Source organism: Panthera leo, chromosome A2, assembly GCF_018350215.1.
Source record: "Panthera leo isolate Ple1 chromosome A2, P.leo_Ple1_pat1.1, whole genome shotgun sequence".
Lineage (NCBI taxonomy): Eukaryota > Metazoa > Chordata > Mammalia > Carnivora > Felidae > Panthera > Panthera leo.
In genome coordinates, this window is record NC_056680.1 from 100,138,231 (window position 1) to 100,153,447 (window position 15,217).

The window sequence follows — 15,217 nt, forward strand, 5'->3', positions numbered from 1 at the left end:
CGAATGGTTATGCCTTTTGCTTGCTTAGGATCTTTAGGAGGCATTTCACTTTAACCCAATCTCTTGATCTATAGAGGACTTCTTAGTGTCCCTCACCCTCCTGCTTTGGGTTATCCAGTTATTCCTTTCATTTTGGGAAGTTTCAGTGTTGAATTTATATAAAGTTCAAATGGAGCAGAGAAACCTCTCTCCAGTTTCTCCAGTTGACAGAATTATACCTTATGTGAAAGAGATGGTCTTTCCCTGAACTGTAGTCTCCCTTGAAGTCCTGAAGGCAAGTTATATCACAACTCTCTTAACTCGTCATTTTTGCTCTTTGTTATCAACGGGCATGATTTGGAGTAACAAGTTCATCACTTTACTTTCAGTTTTTACTGTTAGTAGTTTACTGTTAGCTGTTAAAAACAGATTTCTGGCAAAGGTTTCCTTCTGCTTTACTTTTGATAGACATACCATGAAAATTTAGAGCATTTCCCTGAGATTTCCTATAGCTCTCCAACTCTTCTTACCCTTTCATGGTGTCCTTTTTCCTGTCCCCATCCCTTCATACAATATGATAGCATGCTGTGTACTGGGCAAACGTAGTAGAATGCTCCCTTCCCCACCCCTACCCTCTCAGGAACAAATATAGATACTGGCCCACAAACCACACTATAATATACTTACCAACATATCAGGCCACTGTCCATGGAAGAAAAGGTGTCTTTCTGTAACATAATGCATAATTTTGTCTGACTGAAATGAGATTACATCTGTTAAATTACACTGGAGAAGTATGACTACCAAGTACAAATGAGTTGATAGCTTCTTAACAAGATTTATAAAATATAGTTAATATGCAGACAGTGTATAATAAAAGACAGTGGATCTTGCTTTTAGAAAATTCATTCTGATGTTTCCCCCATTTGTATTTATATGATCAAGGTTAAGTGTACCATCATGCTGTTTGTTCTCTATCTTATTTTTCCTTCTTCTTTTTGTTCTTCTGTCCCTTTCCTCCCTTCTTTTGATCTAATTGAACATTTCATTGTTTCACTTCACCCACTGGGTTTTTAACTATTAACCTGTCATTATCTTTTTTATTTATTTATTTTTTTCAAGTGGTTGTTCTTGGTCTAACAAAAATGCATCCCTACCTCATCAGTTAACATTTTTACCCCCTCATACTTCACATTTCACACCTAACACATCATGTTTCCTACTTTTTCTCTTTTACCTCACACCTGACGTTTCCACTTTTTATCTTCATACTTCACACTTTTCAGATGTTACAACAGTGTAATTCCATTTACACATCTCCTTCGTCTTATTATTTTACTTCTATATACCTTATAAACTTCAACTTAACAGTGTTACTGTATTTGTTTTGAACAGTCACTTGTCTTTTACGTAAATTATGTGAAAAATGAAAACATGGACTTTTACATTTATTTATTTATTTATCATTCCTGGGACTGTTTACTTCCTCCAATAGACACAATTTTCACGTTGTATTATTTCTCTTTGGTCTTTCTCTCTAGCATTTCTTGTAGTACAGTTTCATGGATGACAGATCCTCTCAGCTTAATTTTAACTGAAAATGTCTATTTCACTCTTGCTTTGGTTCAGCACTTTAAAGGTGTCGTTTCATAGTTTTCTGGCCTCCATTGTTTATGAAGAAAAGTCAACCATTATTATTAATGTCTCCCCTGTGTAATGTTTCATTTTTCCTTGGGCTGCTTTTGGTTTTCAGCAGTTTACCCTTGATGTTTAGTTGTAGTTCTTTTTGTCCTGCTTGTGGTTCACTGATCTGCAAGTCAGTGTTTCTCATTAGATTGTGAAGTTCTTCAAATTGTTTAAATGCTGTGATTTGTTCATTGACTCTTAATGTCACCTGAGGAGAAGATTTTCAGCTCTTGTACTGTTTAGTTCTAGAGTCTTAATTTTTATATAGTTTACATTTTTCACTCAGATCTCTATCTGTACGCTGATTAAAACATTTTTCCTGGGGCATCTGGGTGGCTCAATCAGTTAAGTGCCTGGCTCTTGATTTTGACTCAGGTTATGATCTCGCCATCCTGAGATTGAGCCCTGGATTGGGCTCTGTGTTGAGCGAGGAGCCTGGTTGGGATTCTCTATCTCCCTCTCTCTCTCTGCCCTTCCCCCACTCACGCACACGCGTGTGCTCTCTCCCTCTCTCTCAAAATAAATAAACATTTAAAAAAAAACCAAAACACACAAAAAACAAAAACTCTACTTTTCCTTTAAGTCTTTGAACATATATTTAATGGTTGCATTTATTATTTTTCCTGCTAACTCTCTTAATGTGGGGTATTTTAGATTTGGTTTTTGTTGACTGCCTTTTTCCTTGACTTTGAACTATACTTACCTGTTTATGTCTGGTGGTTTTTCATTTGAATACTGGATGGTGTGTATAGTACATTATAGAGATCTGGGTTCTTTTACCTTTTCCTGAAGAATGTTAGTTAATGCTTTTGGAAGTTCAGTTACTAGCTGCTCACTTTGGTCTTAGATTTTCTTACTATGGATTTTTGGAAAGCCCGGGGTATTTCTCAAGCCCTTCCAGTCATAATCTCTGAACTGTTTACATTGCACATTTTGTTGGAGATTAAATTTAGATTTTTTGGGGGCAGATCTAGAGAAGACTTATCAAATATGAATTGACCAAATTGGGGAAGCGTGGGATATGAAGATTTATTTTTCTGTGAATTTTCTTTTTAAACTAGGGATTATACTCTACTTTAGCACTTAGTTTTGGCTAGTTGGTCATTATTAGGACTAGAGGAGATGTTTACTTTTTTAAGAAATGAAATTGTCAGCCAAGAGTTTTTCACATATTTTTTGCTGAATTTAACCCTGAATTTAATTGAAATTAATACCTAATTAATAGGTGAAAGATAAGCTTCTTCTGTTTTGATAGAATGTTAAAAGATAGATTGTCTATTAGCTGTTACAGGTTTCTTCCCTTTTTCCATTAGTAAGATGCTAAGTTCTCTCTAACATTTTACTTTTCTATCTGGCTCCCTAAAACTGGGAAACCTGGGCTTCATTACTGATGCCCGTGGCGTCATTGGAGGCTGAGACTTTCTCTACTTTCTTCATCATGTGAACTTAAGGAAGATATCCTGGACAGGGCTAAAAGCATTCTGTGCAAACCCAAAATAAGCACAGGTGAAATGTGAAATGTCACAGCTGCCAGGGAGAATACAGCTTTAGGAAGAGCCTTACTGGCAAGAAATTGAAGTTCGTAATGAGAAGAAATCTAAGTTTAAGGTAAAGAAACTGTTGCTTTTCACTGTGGCCTAGGGGCAAAAGAATGAAGAACATTTTTGGTTTGGGTTTTTTTTTTTTTGTTTTTTTTTTTATTTTGAAGGTAGTAAATGTATGTTTTGATTGAGGGCAAGAGAGAGAATAGACAGGTTTAACTTTCAGATAAATAGGTATACAAAAAATAGCATCTGCATTCACAGTACACTGCTAGATCCAAAGGACAAGGCTCAGTATTATTTTATATGTGATGGAGCTATTTTGGTATGCTTTTAGATTAAACAGTAAACAGATTTTGTGAAGGCAGAGGTTTTAATTTTGGGGACAGAGTATTCACATCACTTTGTACTGTATTCAAGTAGGAAAGTGAATTGTTTCCTCTTGGATCCTTCAACTTAAGTAAGAGATACAGAATTATACTTTCCTGGCCAGGTATAATGATAATATATATAGTACATATTTATGTCATTAGTAGAGGCCAGCTTAAAGTAAATTAAAGAAGCTTCTGCCAATTATTTTGTCTGTATCCTCATTAGGAATCAGCTTTTGGCAAAAAGGGAGCCTGTTTCATCTGTGCGACTCATACTCACATGTTACCTGCAATTTTCTGACTTAGCCAGGAAGTTTTTAAACAATTGTATTAATTCATGTTTTCATTTTAGGGTTCTCCTTTAGATGTTCTTAAAGATGAAAGAGTCCAGTACTGGATTGAGAATTATAGAAATTTATTAGATGCCTGGAGGTTTTGGCACAAACGAGCTGAGTTTGATATTCACAGGAGTAAGTTGGATCCCAGTTCTAAACCTTTAGCACAGGTAAGTACAATATTTTGGAGAGAATCAAATTATAACATGTACTTAATAACCCAGCCCAAAATAGAAGTGTTTTTTCAGCATGTTATATTGGGTAAATTTAGAGTTCAATTTAATAAATTATTATTAGCTCATCCTTTTGCTTATATTAAGTTCCTATTGATATATGTGTAATAAGGCAGGATTTCCTTTTTTCTCTAACAGTATATACATATGTCTAATTAGACATGGACATTTTTTTCTTTTAGCATTAGTTTAAAAATCCTTAGCTCAGTTATCACATAAAGCATATTCCATGAGATCACTGTATCTAAATTCAGACATTAGATATCAGGTATATCCTCAATGTGAGCACTGGATGGTGCTATTTTCTTATTTTAGAAAGTTGAGAAATTAGTGATTATATTAAAACAACCAAAGTATTTGTAAAATAACATTGCATGGTAATATTTGTTACTAATCTGTGTAAGTGTTTAAGAGCTTAGGAATTTAACGTAATGGCAAAATGAACACTTTCTGTTGCTATTATTCTAAAATTCTAACTATTTGACATTTTAGGATCCTTAACTCCTTTTGTCTTAGGAAATGAGTGCTTTCTTTATAAGAAAATTTTGTTCAGGAGATCAAATCATTGAACTGTGGATCAGAAGTTAAAATGGGTTATTTTGTAATGTTCAAAGTGAATTCTAAAGTCTTTGTTATTTCTAAAATGTTATTATCTAATATTTCTGGGTTTTTCTACAGATACTAGTAGTATTAGGAGAAATATAACTAAACAGAGGTAACAGAAGAAGTATTCATATAACATAACTGCTAAGTGGAAATCTCAAATGGGAGCTGGTTAAACTTAGCAGATAACAAATTATTTTATAATATAAAATAAAGTTTAACAGTTATTTAAGAGTAATTTGTTAGGATCAAACTTTGAATTTATTTTATTTGTAAAATTTGCATGATATTTATCCCTCCTTTCATTTTGTATAGGTGTTTGTGAGTTGCAATTTCTGTGGCAAGTCGATCTCCTACAGCTGTTCAACTGTGCCTCATCAGGGCAGAGGTTTTAGTCAGTACGGTGTCAGCGGTTCACCAACAAAATCTAAAGTCACAAGCTGCCCTGGCTGTCGAAAACCCCTTCCTCGATGTGCGCTTTGCCTCATTAATATGGGAACACCTGTTTCTAGCTGTCCTGGTATGACATAATTCTATAATTTTCTGAGCTGAAATTGTTCCTACGTAATTGATTTAATGTTGTAAATAGAAGACATACTAGATTGAGTTTATATTATTTCTAGGAGAAAGCCACTTTGCTGGCTTAAAGGTTTTGTATTTCCTGTAATTTATAAAGTCTATACATTAAAAGTAAAATCTGTATTCATGATATCACAAGTAATCTCACAAATGCTGGCCAATTTAAAGTTCATGAAAAGGGCTTAACTATTAAGTAGCCCTATAATTATACTATTTTCTTATCACTTTTCTAAGAGGAGTTCCCTCAAATTTTATATTTAAAAGTCAGTATGCCCTCATCTAGTAACAAGTACCTTGTATGCATAAAGAGCTTTTGATAGTCCCAAAGCACTTTTACATTCTATCTTACATAATCTTCAAAATCTACCTGTGAAATACATAGAGGAAGTGTTAGTCTAGAAGTCAGATCCCTTTACTTCCAGGTTTTGGTGCTGCTTCTGCTAGATTTGTCAGTTACCTAGTAAAAACATGTGTTTTTTAATGGTTAGAAGTATTAGGATTATTGTTTACTGCTTATAGTAAACACATAGAAAAACTTTTTGAGAACAGTAGATAATTGAATATAATGTATCCAATGACTGGAAATATTCAAGCTGTTTATGTAACTTGAAAATTATACTATGGCAAAAACTTAAATTAAAAACATTTGAGTATTATTTAGCACGCTGGTATAATAAAGAACTGGATATGGTGTCAGAATGCCTGTTTTATTCTCCCTCTGTGACAGTCTGACATTCAGTTACTCTAGCCTCTTTCATGTAAGGTGTTAGACGGAGATCCTTTCTAGTTAAGAAATTTTATAATTCAACTGTGCAATTGGTTCATGTAAATAGTTCATTTGTTACATTAACATTTGTGAAAGAGATGTGCTGGTATCATTGGCTGAGTAATTATTTTTCAAGTTTGGTACCTTTTTTTTAAGCAAATAAAGGCAATACATAATATTTTCAAATTTACATATTAGTTTTGATTGAAATTTCAAATTTTGATTTTCATTTTATACATTGCATGCTGACCATTTTTATGGTCCTGATACGGTAAATAGAAAATAGTTTGGACTAAAAATCTACAGTGAAAGAACAAGGAGGCAAAATATTGCATAAAGAAGTTCTATATGAACTGGAATACATAAAAATAGTTAAATTTAGGGGTGCCTGCGTGGCTCAGCCGGTTAAGTATCCGACTTCGGCTCAGGTCATGATCTCCTGGTCCGTGAGTTCGAGCCCCATGTCGGGTTCTGTGCTGACAGCTCAGAGCCTGGAGCCTGCTTCCGATTCTGTGTTCCCTCTCTCTCTGCCCCTCCCCGCTCTGCCCCTCATGCTCCCTCTGCCCCTCACGCTCTCTCTCTGTCTCTCAAAAAATGAATAACATTAAAAAAAAAATTTTTTTTTAAGTAAATTTAATACATCTTTCACAACATAGCCTCAGGAAGCCATAATGGCCCATTATTTTTTGCTAGATATTTGCTTTTCAATCTTTTTAATTTTTGAAATAGATAAGAAAAGATAAAATCAATTTTCTAAAATTTGAAGGAAGCTCAAAACATTTCACCCTGTTATAGAGATCGTTAATTTAATGAATATTCTACACTCAGGTTTATAAAATCTTAACATTTTTCCATATTTGCGTCAGAAATTTTTTTTTTGTATTTTGCTTCAATAATATATTTTTTTATATAATATATATTTGAACAGTTGAAGGCTGTATATGCTGAGTTGAATCAAAGATCCTTGTGGAGCTAATAGTGTACAATGAGTATGGATAAAATAAGAAATGATATGTTTAAGAAAAGAAATACTGGTCCAGAATCCCTTATCTATCATTCCAGAATCTCTAAAAAGATCTGAAAATCCAAGTTTTGTAAATGAATTTACAGTAATCTCATATGGTAAAGAAACGTGTTCAGAACTGGCAGAAGGCTGTTAAGGTCTTTGATTACAGGATGCTGCCTCTGACTTTCCTGGAGTTGTTATATAATATTTGCTCACTATTTTCCAAAAACCCCAAGCATTCTGTATTCTGAAACACATTTAGCTTTCTGAGTTAGATAAGGAATATTGTATAAAGAAAGTGTTATACTTCTGTTTGAAGGACATCTGGAAATTTTCAGAAAGAAGATACCGTTTAAGGTGGTCGTTTAAAAAAGTTTGGGAGATTTAAATATGGGAAGATCTTAGAGAGGCCTTACAGGTTGGAGACGAAGTGTAAAAAGCATAAACAAGGGTAAAGAGATTAGTGAGTGTTAGTACAGAAAGTGTATGGTAACTAGCAGCTGCGTCTGTATGACAAGAGCCTCAGAAGTAGATTAATAGGAAATAGTGTGGGGAAATTAGGGAAACCTGGTCTTTAAGTGATTGTTGTGCTAATTACAAAATACAGTTGACCTTTGAACAACATGGGGGCAGGGGGTTAGGGGAACCAACCTCCAGACAGTCAAAAATCCAGGTATAACTTCTGACTCCCCCAAAATTGAACAATTGGTAGCTTATTATTGACTGGAAACCTCACAGATAAGCTAAACCATTGATTAACATACATTATATGCTTTGTGTATTATATACTGTATAGTATATAATACTAGGGAAAATAAAATGTTAAGAAAATCATAAGGAAGAGAAAATATATTTACCATACTGTAAAAAATCCACATGTAAGCAGATCCATGTAGTTCAATCTCATGTTTTCCAAGGGTCCGCTATAATACGCATATTCTTTTTTAGTATGTAAAATCAGAAGACTCTGAGTTCCAAAATAAGACAGGACCTAATAGAAATAAAATGCTAGCTCAAGGTAGTTTAAAGATTGAGGTGTACACATCCCTCTGTTGCTTTGCCTACAATTAGAGATACCATCCATTCATCATGCTTTGTGATCCAAGTGGCCAGGATTTCCATAAGCTTATTTAACGGAGGGTTGCATATCTTTACACTCAGTTGTGCTTTAAAGATTGGACTCTGTTGAAACTCAGTAGAGTTTATAATTATAAGCACAATTATTTATAAATGTTTATAATTTTATATTTATAACTATAATGTTTAATTGTAAACATATTTAGCAGTATGAATTATAACCGTTATTTAGTCAACAAATGTCTAATTAGCACTTATTCTTCTAAGTGCTGGGAATAGTACAGTGAACAAAACAGAAAAATCCCTGCCTTTATAGATGTTAATATACGGATGTGATACCTTTTTTAAAACTAGGTTACATACTAGTTTCTCTCTTACTCTTCTTTTAGTAGTAGCAGCAGTAGTAGTAGTTAGTGACTATGTGAAACTCTAGTTTCCCTTGACTATTCTGTAGCACTTATCTTTGTAATTCACTATGAATATTATAAAAGTTACAACTATTTGATCTTTTTTTGAGTATAGATGACACACAACATTACTTAAGTTTCAGGTAGGTGTACAGTTTAGTGCTGTGACAAGTTTATATGTTATACTATGTTCACCACAAGTGTATCTACCTGTTACATCACTATTACAGTATCACTGACTGTATTCCTACATTCTGCCTTTTATTCTTGTAACTTAATCATTTCATTACTGGGAGCCTGTATCTCCCTCCCCCCTTCCCATTTTGCTCAACCCTTCCCATCCCTCCCTCTGGCAACCGTCAGCTTTATTCTCTGTATTTATATGTCTGATTCTGCCTTTTTTTCTAATTTTTTAAAAATTTATTTATTTTGAGAGAGTGAGAGCAGGGGAGGAACATACACACACACACACACACACACACACACACACACACACACAGAGAGAGAGAGAGAGAGAGAGAGAGAGAGAGGGAGAGAGAGAGATTGATTGAGAATCCCAAGCAGGCTATACATGGTCAGCACAGAGCCTACATGGGGCTTGAACTCATGAAACTTGTGAGATCATGACCTGAGCTGAAATCCAGAGTCAGACACTTAACTGACTGGTCCACCCAGGTGCCCTGATTCTGCTTTTTGTTTGTTTATTCATGTTTTTTAGATTCCATTTACAAGTGGAGTTGTATGATATTTGTCTTTCTCAGTCTGACTTGTTTCACTTAGCCTGATACCCTCTAGGTCTATCCATGTTGTCTCAAGTGGCACAATTTCATCTTTTTTTATGGTTTTGTAATATTCCATTGTATATGTACACCACACTTTCCTTATCCATTTGTCTATTGATGGACACTTAGGTTGCTTCCATGTCTTGGCTATTGTAAATAATCCTGCAATAAACATAGGAGTGCATGTATCTTTTTGAGTTAGTGTTTTCATTTTCTCTGGGTAAATGCCCAATACTGGAATTACTGGAATTACTGGATTTTTAATTTCTTGAGGAACCTCCATATTGCTTTCCACAGTGGCTGTTTCATTTGCATTCCCACCAACAGTGCATGAGGGTTCCCTTTTCTCTACATCCTCACCAGCACTTGTTATTTTTATATTTTTGTTGCTAGCCATTTTGAGAAGGGTCAGATTTCATTGTGGTCTTAACCTATATTTCCCTGATCTTTTCATGTGTCTGTGAGCCACCTGTATGTCTTCTTTGGAAAAACAACTGTTCAGGTTCTCTGCCTATTTTTTTAATAGGACTGTTTGTTTTCTGGCTCAGTTATAGAAATTTCTTTTGTATTTGGTTATTAACCCTTTATCAGATATATCATTTGCTAAAGCTATTTGATCTTTCAAAAGCCTTTTCACATGGCATTGAGGTAGACCTTAATATTTTCAGCTTCATCAGAGGAACATAAGGAATAAACTGTTCTGGATTCAGTCTGTTTTCTGCATCTTAGAAGTTATAAAAATAAAGTGAAAATCACTAATGAGCTATTACACAATATAAAATGGTTATCTTTAAAAGGTCTATATTAAAAAAATAAAGGTCTGTATTTTCTTTCTTTTTGTCTTCCTCTCCCCTTTCATTGTTAATCATTTTTATGAAGCTTTTAGGAAGAATTTCGGTGTATTTACATCTTAAATTCTTCAACCACCTGTACATCCTTTCACCTTTATATCATTAGCAAAAACAGATGGATATTTTAAAAAACTATTTGTAAGACTATCCCTTTGGTCATTAAAGTGTTACTAGCACAGCGTCATATGTTAATAGCAGAATTGCTCGATTAAACTTAATATTTTTACTTAATCATTTTTCCTATTGCCTCTAATCATATACAATCTTAAAATATTTTAATTTGATCTGTTTTAGAACAACAACAATAAAAATATTAAGGTGGCCAGGATTAATAGAATGAGCATTTTTTGAGTACTAAAAGTTATGTGAATATGTGTGTGAAGATATACATGTCTAAACATGCATGTGTAATAAAACATTTTTCTTAAACTTTTTTGTGAACTATAACACAAATCGAACATCCCCAAGACCTCTAGCCTGCTTAAGATAACATTGTCTATACCAGTGCCTTTGCTCATTATTCCCTGCCTAGTCCTACCTCTTTCCTCTTCCCCAGAAGTAACTACTGCCATAAATTGTGTGTTACTTGGTTTCTTGCTTATCTGTATGTTCTATCACATGTTTGGTTTTGTCTGTATTTTAAATTCCATATGAATGAATCTTCAGGAATATATCCTTTGACTTACCTTTTTTTGCTCAACACTTTTTTTTGTTTTTTTTTTTTTTTTAGTTTTAATTGTGCTAATGAATATAGCTGTAGTTTATTCACATTTCATTAATATTTGATATTCCATTCATGACTCTAACACAGTTTTTCCATTCTATTATTGATGGATGCTTTGGTTGTTTCTAGATTTTTACTATTACAAACAATACTGTTACGAACATTACTGCATATGACTCCTTTGTGCATGTACATAAGTTTCTCTATGTACCTAGAAATAGAATTGCTAATTAATACTGTTTGCTAATGTTTTCCTTTGGATTTTTATGTCTGTTCAGGAGAGAGATTGTCCTATAATCTTCCTTTCATACATTATCTTGGTCTGCTGCTTTTAGCAAAGGTATACCAGCATCAGGAAGTACATTGAGAAATTTTCTCTTTTCCTGTTTTTTGGAGGAGTTTATATAGATGAAAATTACCTGTTCCTTCCGGGTTTAGTAGAACTCACTTGTAAACTGGGCTTGGTAGTTTCTCTGTGGGAAGATTTTAAACTGATTGCTTTTCTGAGGTTAATTCAGATTGCTTCTTAGTGGGTTTGGTAATTTATATTTTTCCTTTTTTTTGGACTATTAAAAATGTAAGGAAACTTTTGTTATTCAGTAGTTTTTCAGTCTAAACTGGGTCGTAGCATTAAAATAGCTATTTCAATATGATATATGATTTGTATTTTAACATAGTTTTAGAAATAACTTTCAAGTTAAAGCTTTGAATAAAATTTTGTGATAATAGTTAATGAAGATGATTTTCTTTAACCCATAGGAGGATCCAAATCAGATGAAAAAGTAGACTTGAGCAAGGATAAAAAATTAGCTCAATTTAACAACTGGTTCACATGGTGTCACAATTGCAGGCATGGTGGACATGCTGGCCATATGCTTAGTTGGTTCAGGTAATCAGCACATTTCTTCTTTAATAGGCTTGGCGTTAGAGGTGATAGCGCAGATGGCCTTTTAAATAGTTCAGGCTTATGTAGCCGAAGGATGAATTTCTTTTTTGCTGTCATTGGAGTTAACAAAGGTGGTGTCAACATTTCTATCATTAGATATCCTATGTAATTTTAAACTGTAAGATTAATACTTATATAAGAAATAGTTTAAATATTATGTATGGGTTAAATGTGTGAATTTACAGTTTTTACAGCTAACCTAATATCCAATCTTAGTATGTAATTGTAGAAATTAAATGACAGAGTATACATATCAAACTACCGCATCAGTTATCTTCTAAATAAACTTGTTATATAGTAAGTATGCATTCGATGCACTGGAGACTCAAGCCATGTTTAACTTCTGCTTTGAATAGTGCCAGTGGCCCTTTGTCCTCATTGCTGTAACTTTTATACCCAGTTTGTCACATTGGCTTTAATTACAACTCTGAGCACATCCCTGTCAACTTCATAACTATAAATAAGGTGTCTATTGTATATTTAAAAGGTAAAGCTATTCACTTTTTAGTAACTTTCTTCCCAGTTCAGCTTGTCAGTCATTTTTTGTTTAAGTCTTTGGGTTTTAATTCCTGTATTTTTTCAAATACCATTCTACATACAGATAGGTATATAGATAAATGTATGTATGTATATGCTTAATTTAGATTTTTAATTTTTACTTGACCTATTTTTTTTTAGGGACCATGCAGAGTGTCCCGTTTCTGCATGCACATGTAAATGTATGCAGTTGGATACAACAGGAAATCTGGTACCTGCAGAGACTGTCCAGCCATAAAATGTTACCATCTAAAGAGAAACCTTCAAGTGTGGAGCTTTCTAATCGATGTCCTTCATAGCTCAAAAACGTACCTCAGAACAAGTCACTCGTGACTTTCCTGTAATGGGAAAATAAATCATTCTATCAAATCAGCAATTTGATGTTTGAGTGATTTTGATGTGCTTCACAGAGACAAACGCTGCTCAAGTGAACAGAGTGTGGGCATGAATTCTGTTCAGTAGGTTGAAAAAGTTCATTGTGGAAGAGTTTTATAGGGTTTGTCAAAATTATGAACACTTTGCAAGCAGAGTTTTTGGAATAGCCAAGAACAGACTTTGAAGCTGTATCTTCTATGCTGAAATTGGATCTGTATATCTTTTAAAATAGAATAAAGTGACCAATTTTTACCTTTAGAACTGGAGAGCCCTTACTCCACACTGGAGAATAAATTTCATCAAGGTATGGTTGGTATATATGTTTTAAAGAGTCCATTCCCTCGTACACTTTCATTTCAAGATAAGAAATCTTCTGGCACAGATCATTATTGTCTTCCTAAGAAAAGCCAGAATTGAAAATGCATCTTACAACTTTTTCTCATCTGAAGAGAAAAATATGTACCATTTCAGGGGAACATGTTCTGAAATTTTCAGTTTTTCAGCCTTTTGTTTTCCAGTGTTCTCATTTGTCTTCAAAGATTCTCTCCATGTTAATTCATCATCTTATGCCCATGATCTGCAAACGTTTTGCTGAACACAAAGTCTATGCAAGATTATTATATGTGACCAACCATTCAGCTTCACCTACTTCAGTATGTCCTACTGTCAAATCCCTCCTATTTTGGAATACCCGGTTTTTTCTAAGGTTGTGGAAAGCAGAGTCACTTTGGAGATGATTATACTTTAAATGTAAGTTTCTAAAAGTATATTTGGGCAAATTCAGGAGCTTTATTTAAAAATTTTATTCTTTCCCTTTTCATAGCTAGATAGTTGGGAGAGAAATAGCAAAGGGTTTGTAGCATGCTTCTCTGTTATCTGACTTATGCAGAGTATTGAACTGAATTTCGTAGTTGAAGTTGTATTCATAGATAAAATAAGCATAAATCTTAATTATTATATAGATTTTGGAGAAAAATATCTTAAGCTAAAGAATTTTCAGAGCTTTCATGCTAGCAGTTTTACTTGGTAGAATTAATATATTTATTTTGAGGTGTGACCTAAATACTGAACAAAAGTGGATTCAATTTATTTTTTACTTTGAGATCTGATACAAAAGACCCTTTTTAGGGAAAATATTGTATATCTATTGCATATCTACTGTAAACATCTCACCTAGATGACAGTCTTCTTTTAAATTGAAAGAATATATATATATATATATATTTTTTTTTTTCAAAGATTTCTATAAAGGGGACTTTTTCCAGTCTTCTTTTAAGTAAATCTTCCTGACTTTATTTTACTTAAATATAACCTTTATCTGTACCTTTAAAATTGCTTCAGTTGAAGTGTTCCTTTCAAATTTACTATGCCAAATCAGCTTTAAGTAATGTCAAACTATCGTAATACATTTTCATTTCTCCTTAACTAAAGTTAAGATAGAATTACTGAATTTATATTTATAATAGGGTTATACCTAAAATATTTATAATTTTGGGAAGTACAGTATAATAAAACAAAATCTAGTATATAAATCTGCTTGTAATCATATAGGATGACATTTTTAAGATTCCTTATACCTGTGTCAGTCTCCTGATATTTTCTCTGAAGCCCAAATATTCATATGTCTGTTATATTTGTTTTGCATTTCAATGTATGTGGACCATGAAAATAGATTCAAATTATTTTTCCATTTTTATTCTTAGTCACTGGTGTTTGGGATTATAAACTCAAGGTATTTTACCTAAACATGTTCAATAGAAGTGTTTAATAAAAATGTTTTTATTACTTTTTAAAAAATTGAATAAATTTGGGTTGAAGTCAGCATGTCTGATCTAGAATTTATCTTTGACTCCTTTACACATAATCCAATAAAATAATATTCATACTTATTTTGATGGCAAACTTGATAACTAATCTTGGAAGTAACATTTCTTTAGGTTCTTTTTCAGTTTAGTATGCTTTCCAGGATGGTTATTCTGTAAAATGGTATATTTTAAAGGTACCTTTCCATTGTCAGTGGTAAGTATTAGAGTTAAAAGAAATACGATTCTGAATGCAATTATATGGCCAAATTTAATTTCGCCTATTCATTTGACTGCAAATATTAAAAAGGAAGAGCTTTGAAACTTAGATTATAATCCTAGCCCCAGTATAGTGGCCAAATGACTTACCCTTTTTGAGCCTCAATTTCCTCCTATGTTAAAAAGTAAAGAAATACTTCATAGGGTGATTAGGAGTGTTAAGTGATGAAATAAACATGAAGTACTGTATCCCTGTCACATACTAAGTGCTCTGTAAAAGGTAGTGATTAATACTTATTGTTATTTTCATCTTTATTGGTTACTTGTCTTACTTTTTAATTGAATATGGTATAATTTAAATGAGGTATAATTTTACTCTTAAGTAAAAATTTCCCAAG

General features: G+C 33.2%; 1 protein-coding gene across 4 annotated transcripts in view; it reads left to right on the forward strand.

The window, feature by feature from the left end:
- The window catches only part of MIOS (meiosis regulator for oocyte development), a 47,496-nt gene extending 32,877 nt beyond the window's left edge, over nucleotides 1-14,619 (forward strand). For all 4 annotated transcript variants that reach the window (XM_042918503.1, XM_042918521.1, XM_042918531.1 and 1 more), the window contains 4 exons: nucleotides 3,930-4,082; nucleotides 5,064-5,268; nucleotides 11,700-11,829; nucleotides 12,565-14,619. In XM_042918503.1, coding sequence (XP_042774437.1) covers nucleotides 3,930-4,082; nucleotides 5,064-5,268; nucleotides 11,700-11,829; nucleotides 12,565-12,661 — 585 coding nt within the window. In that variant the 3' untranslated portion in view covers nucleotides 12,662-14,619. The remainder of the gene's footprint in view (nucleotides 1-3,929; nucleotides 4,083-5,063; nucleotides 5,269-11,699; nucleotides 11,830-12,564) is intronic.
- The last annotated feature ends 598 nt before the right edge of the window (nucleotides 14,620-15,217 follow it).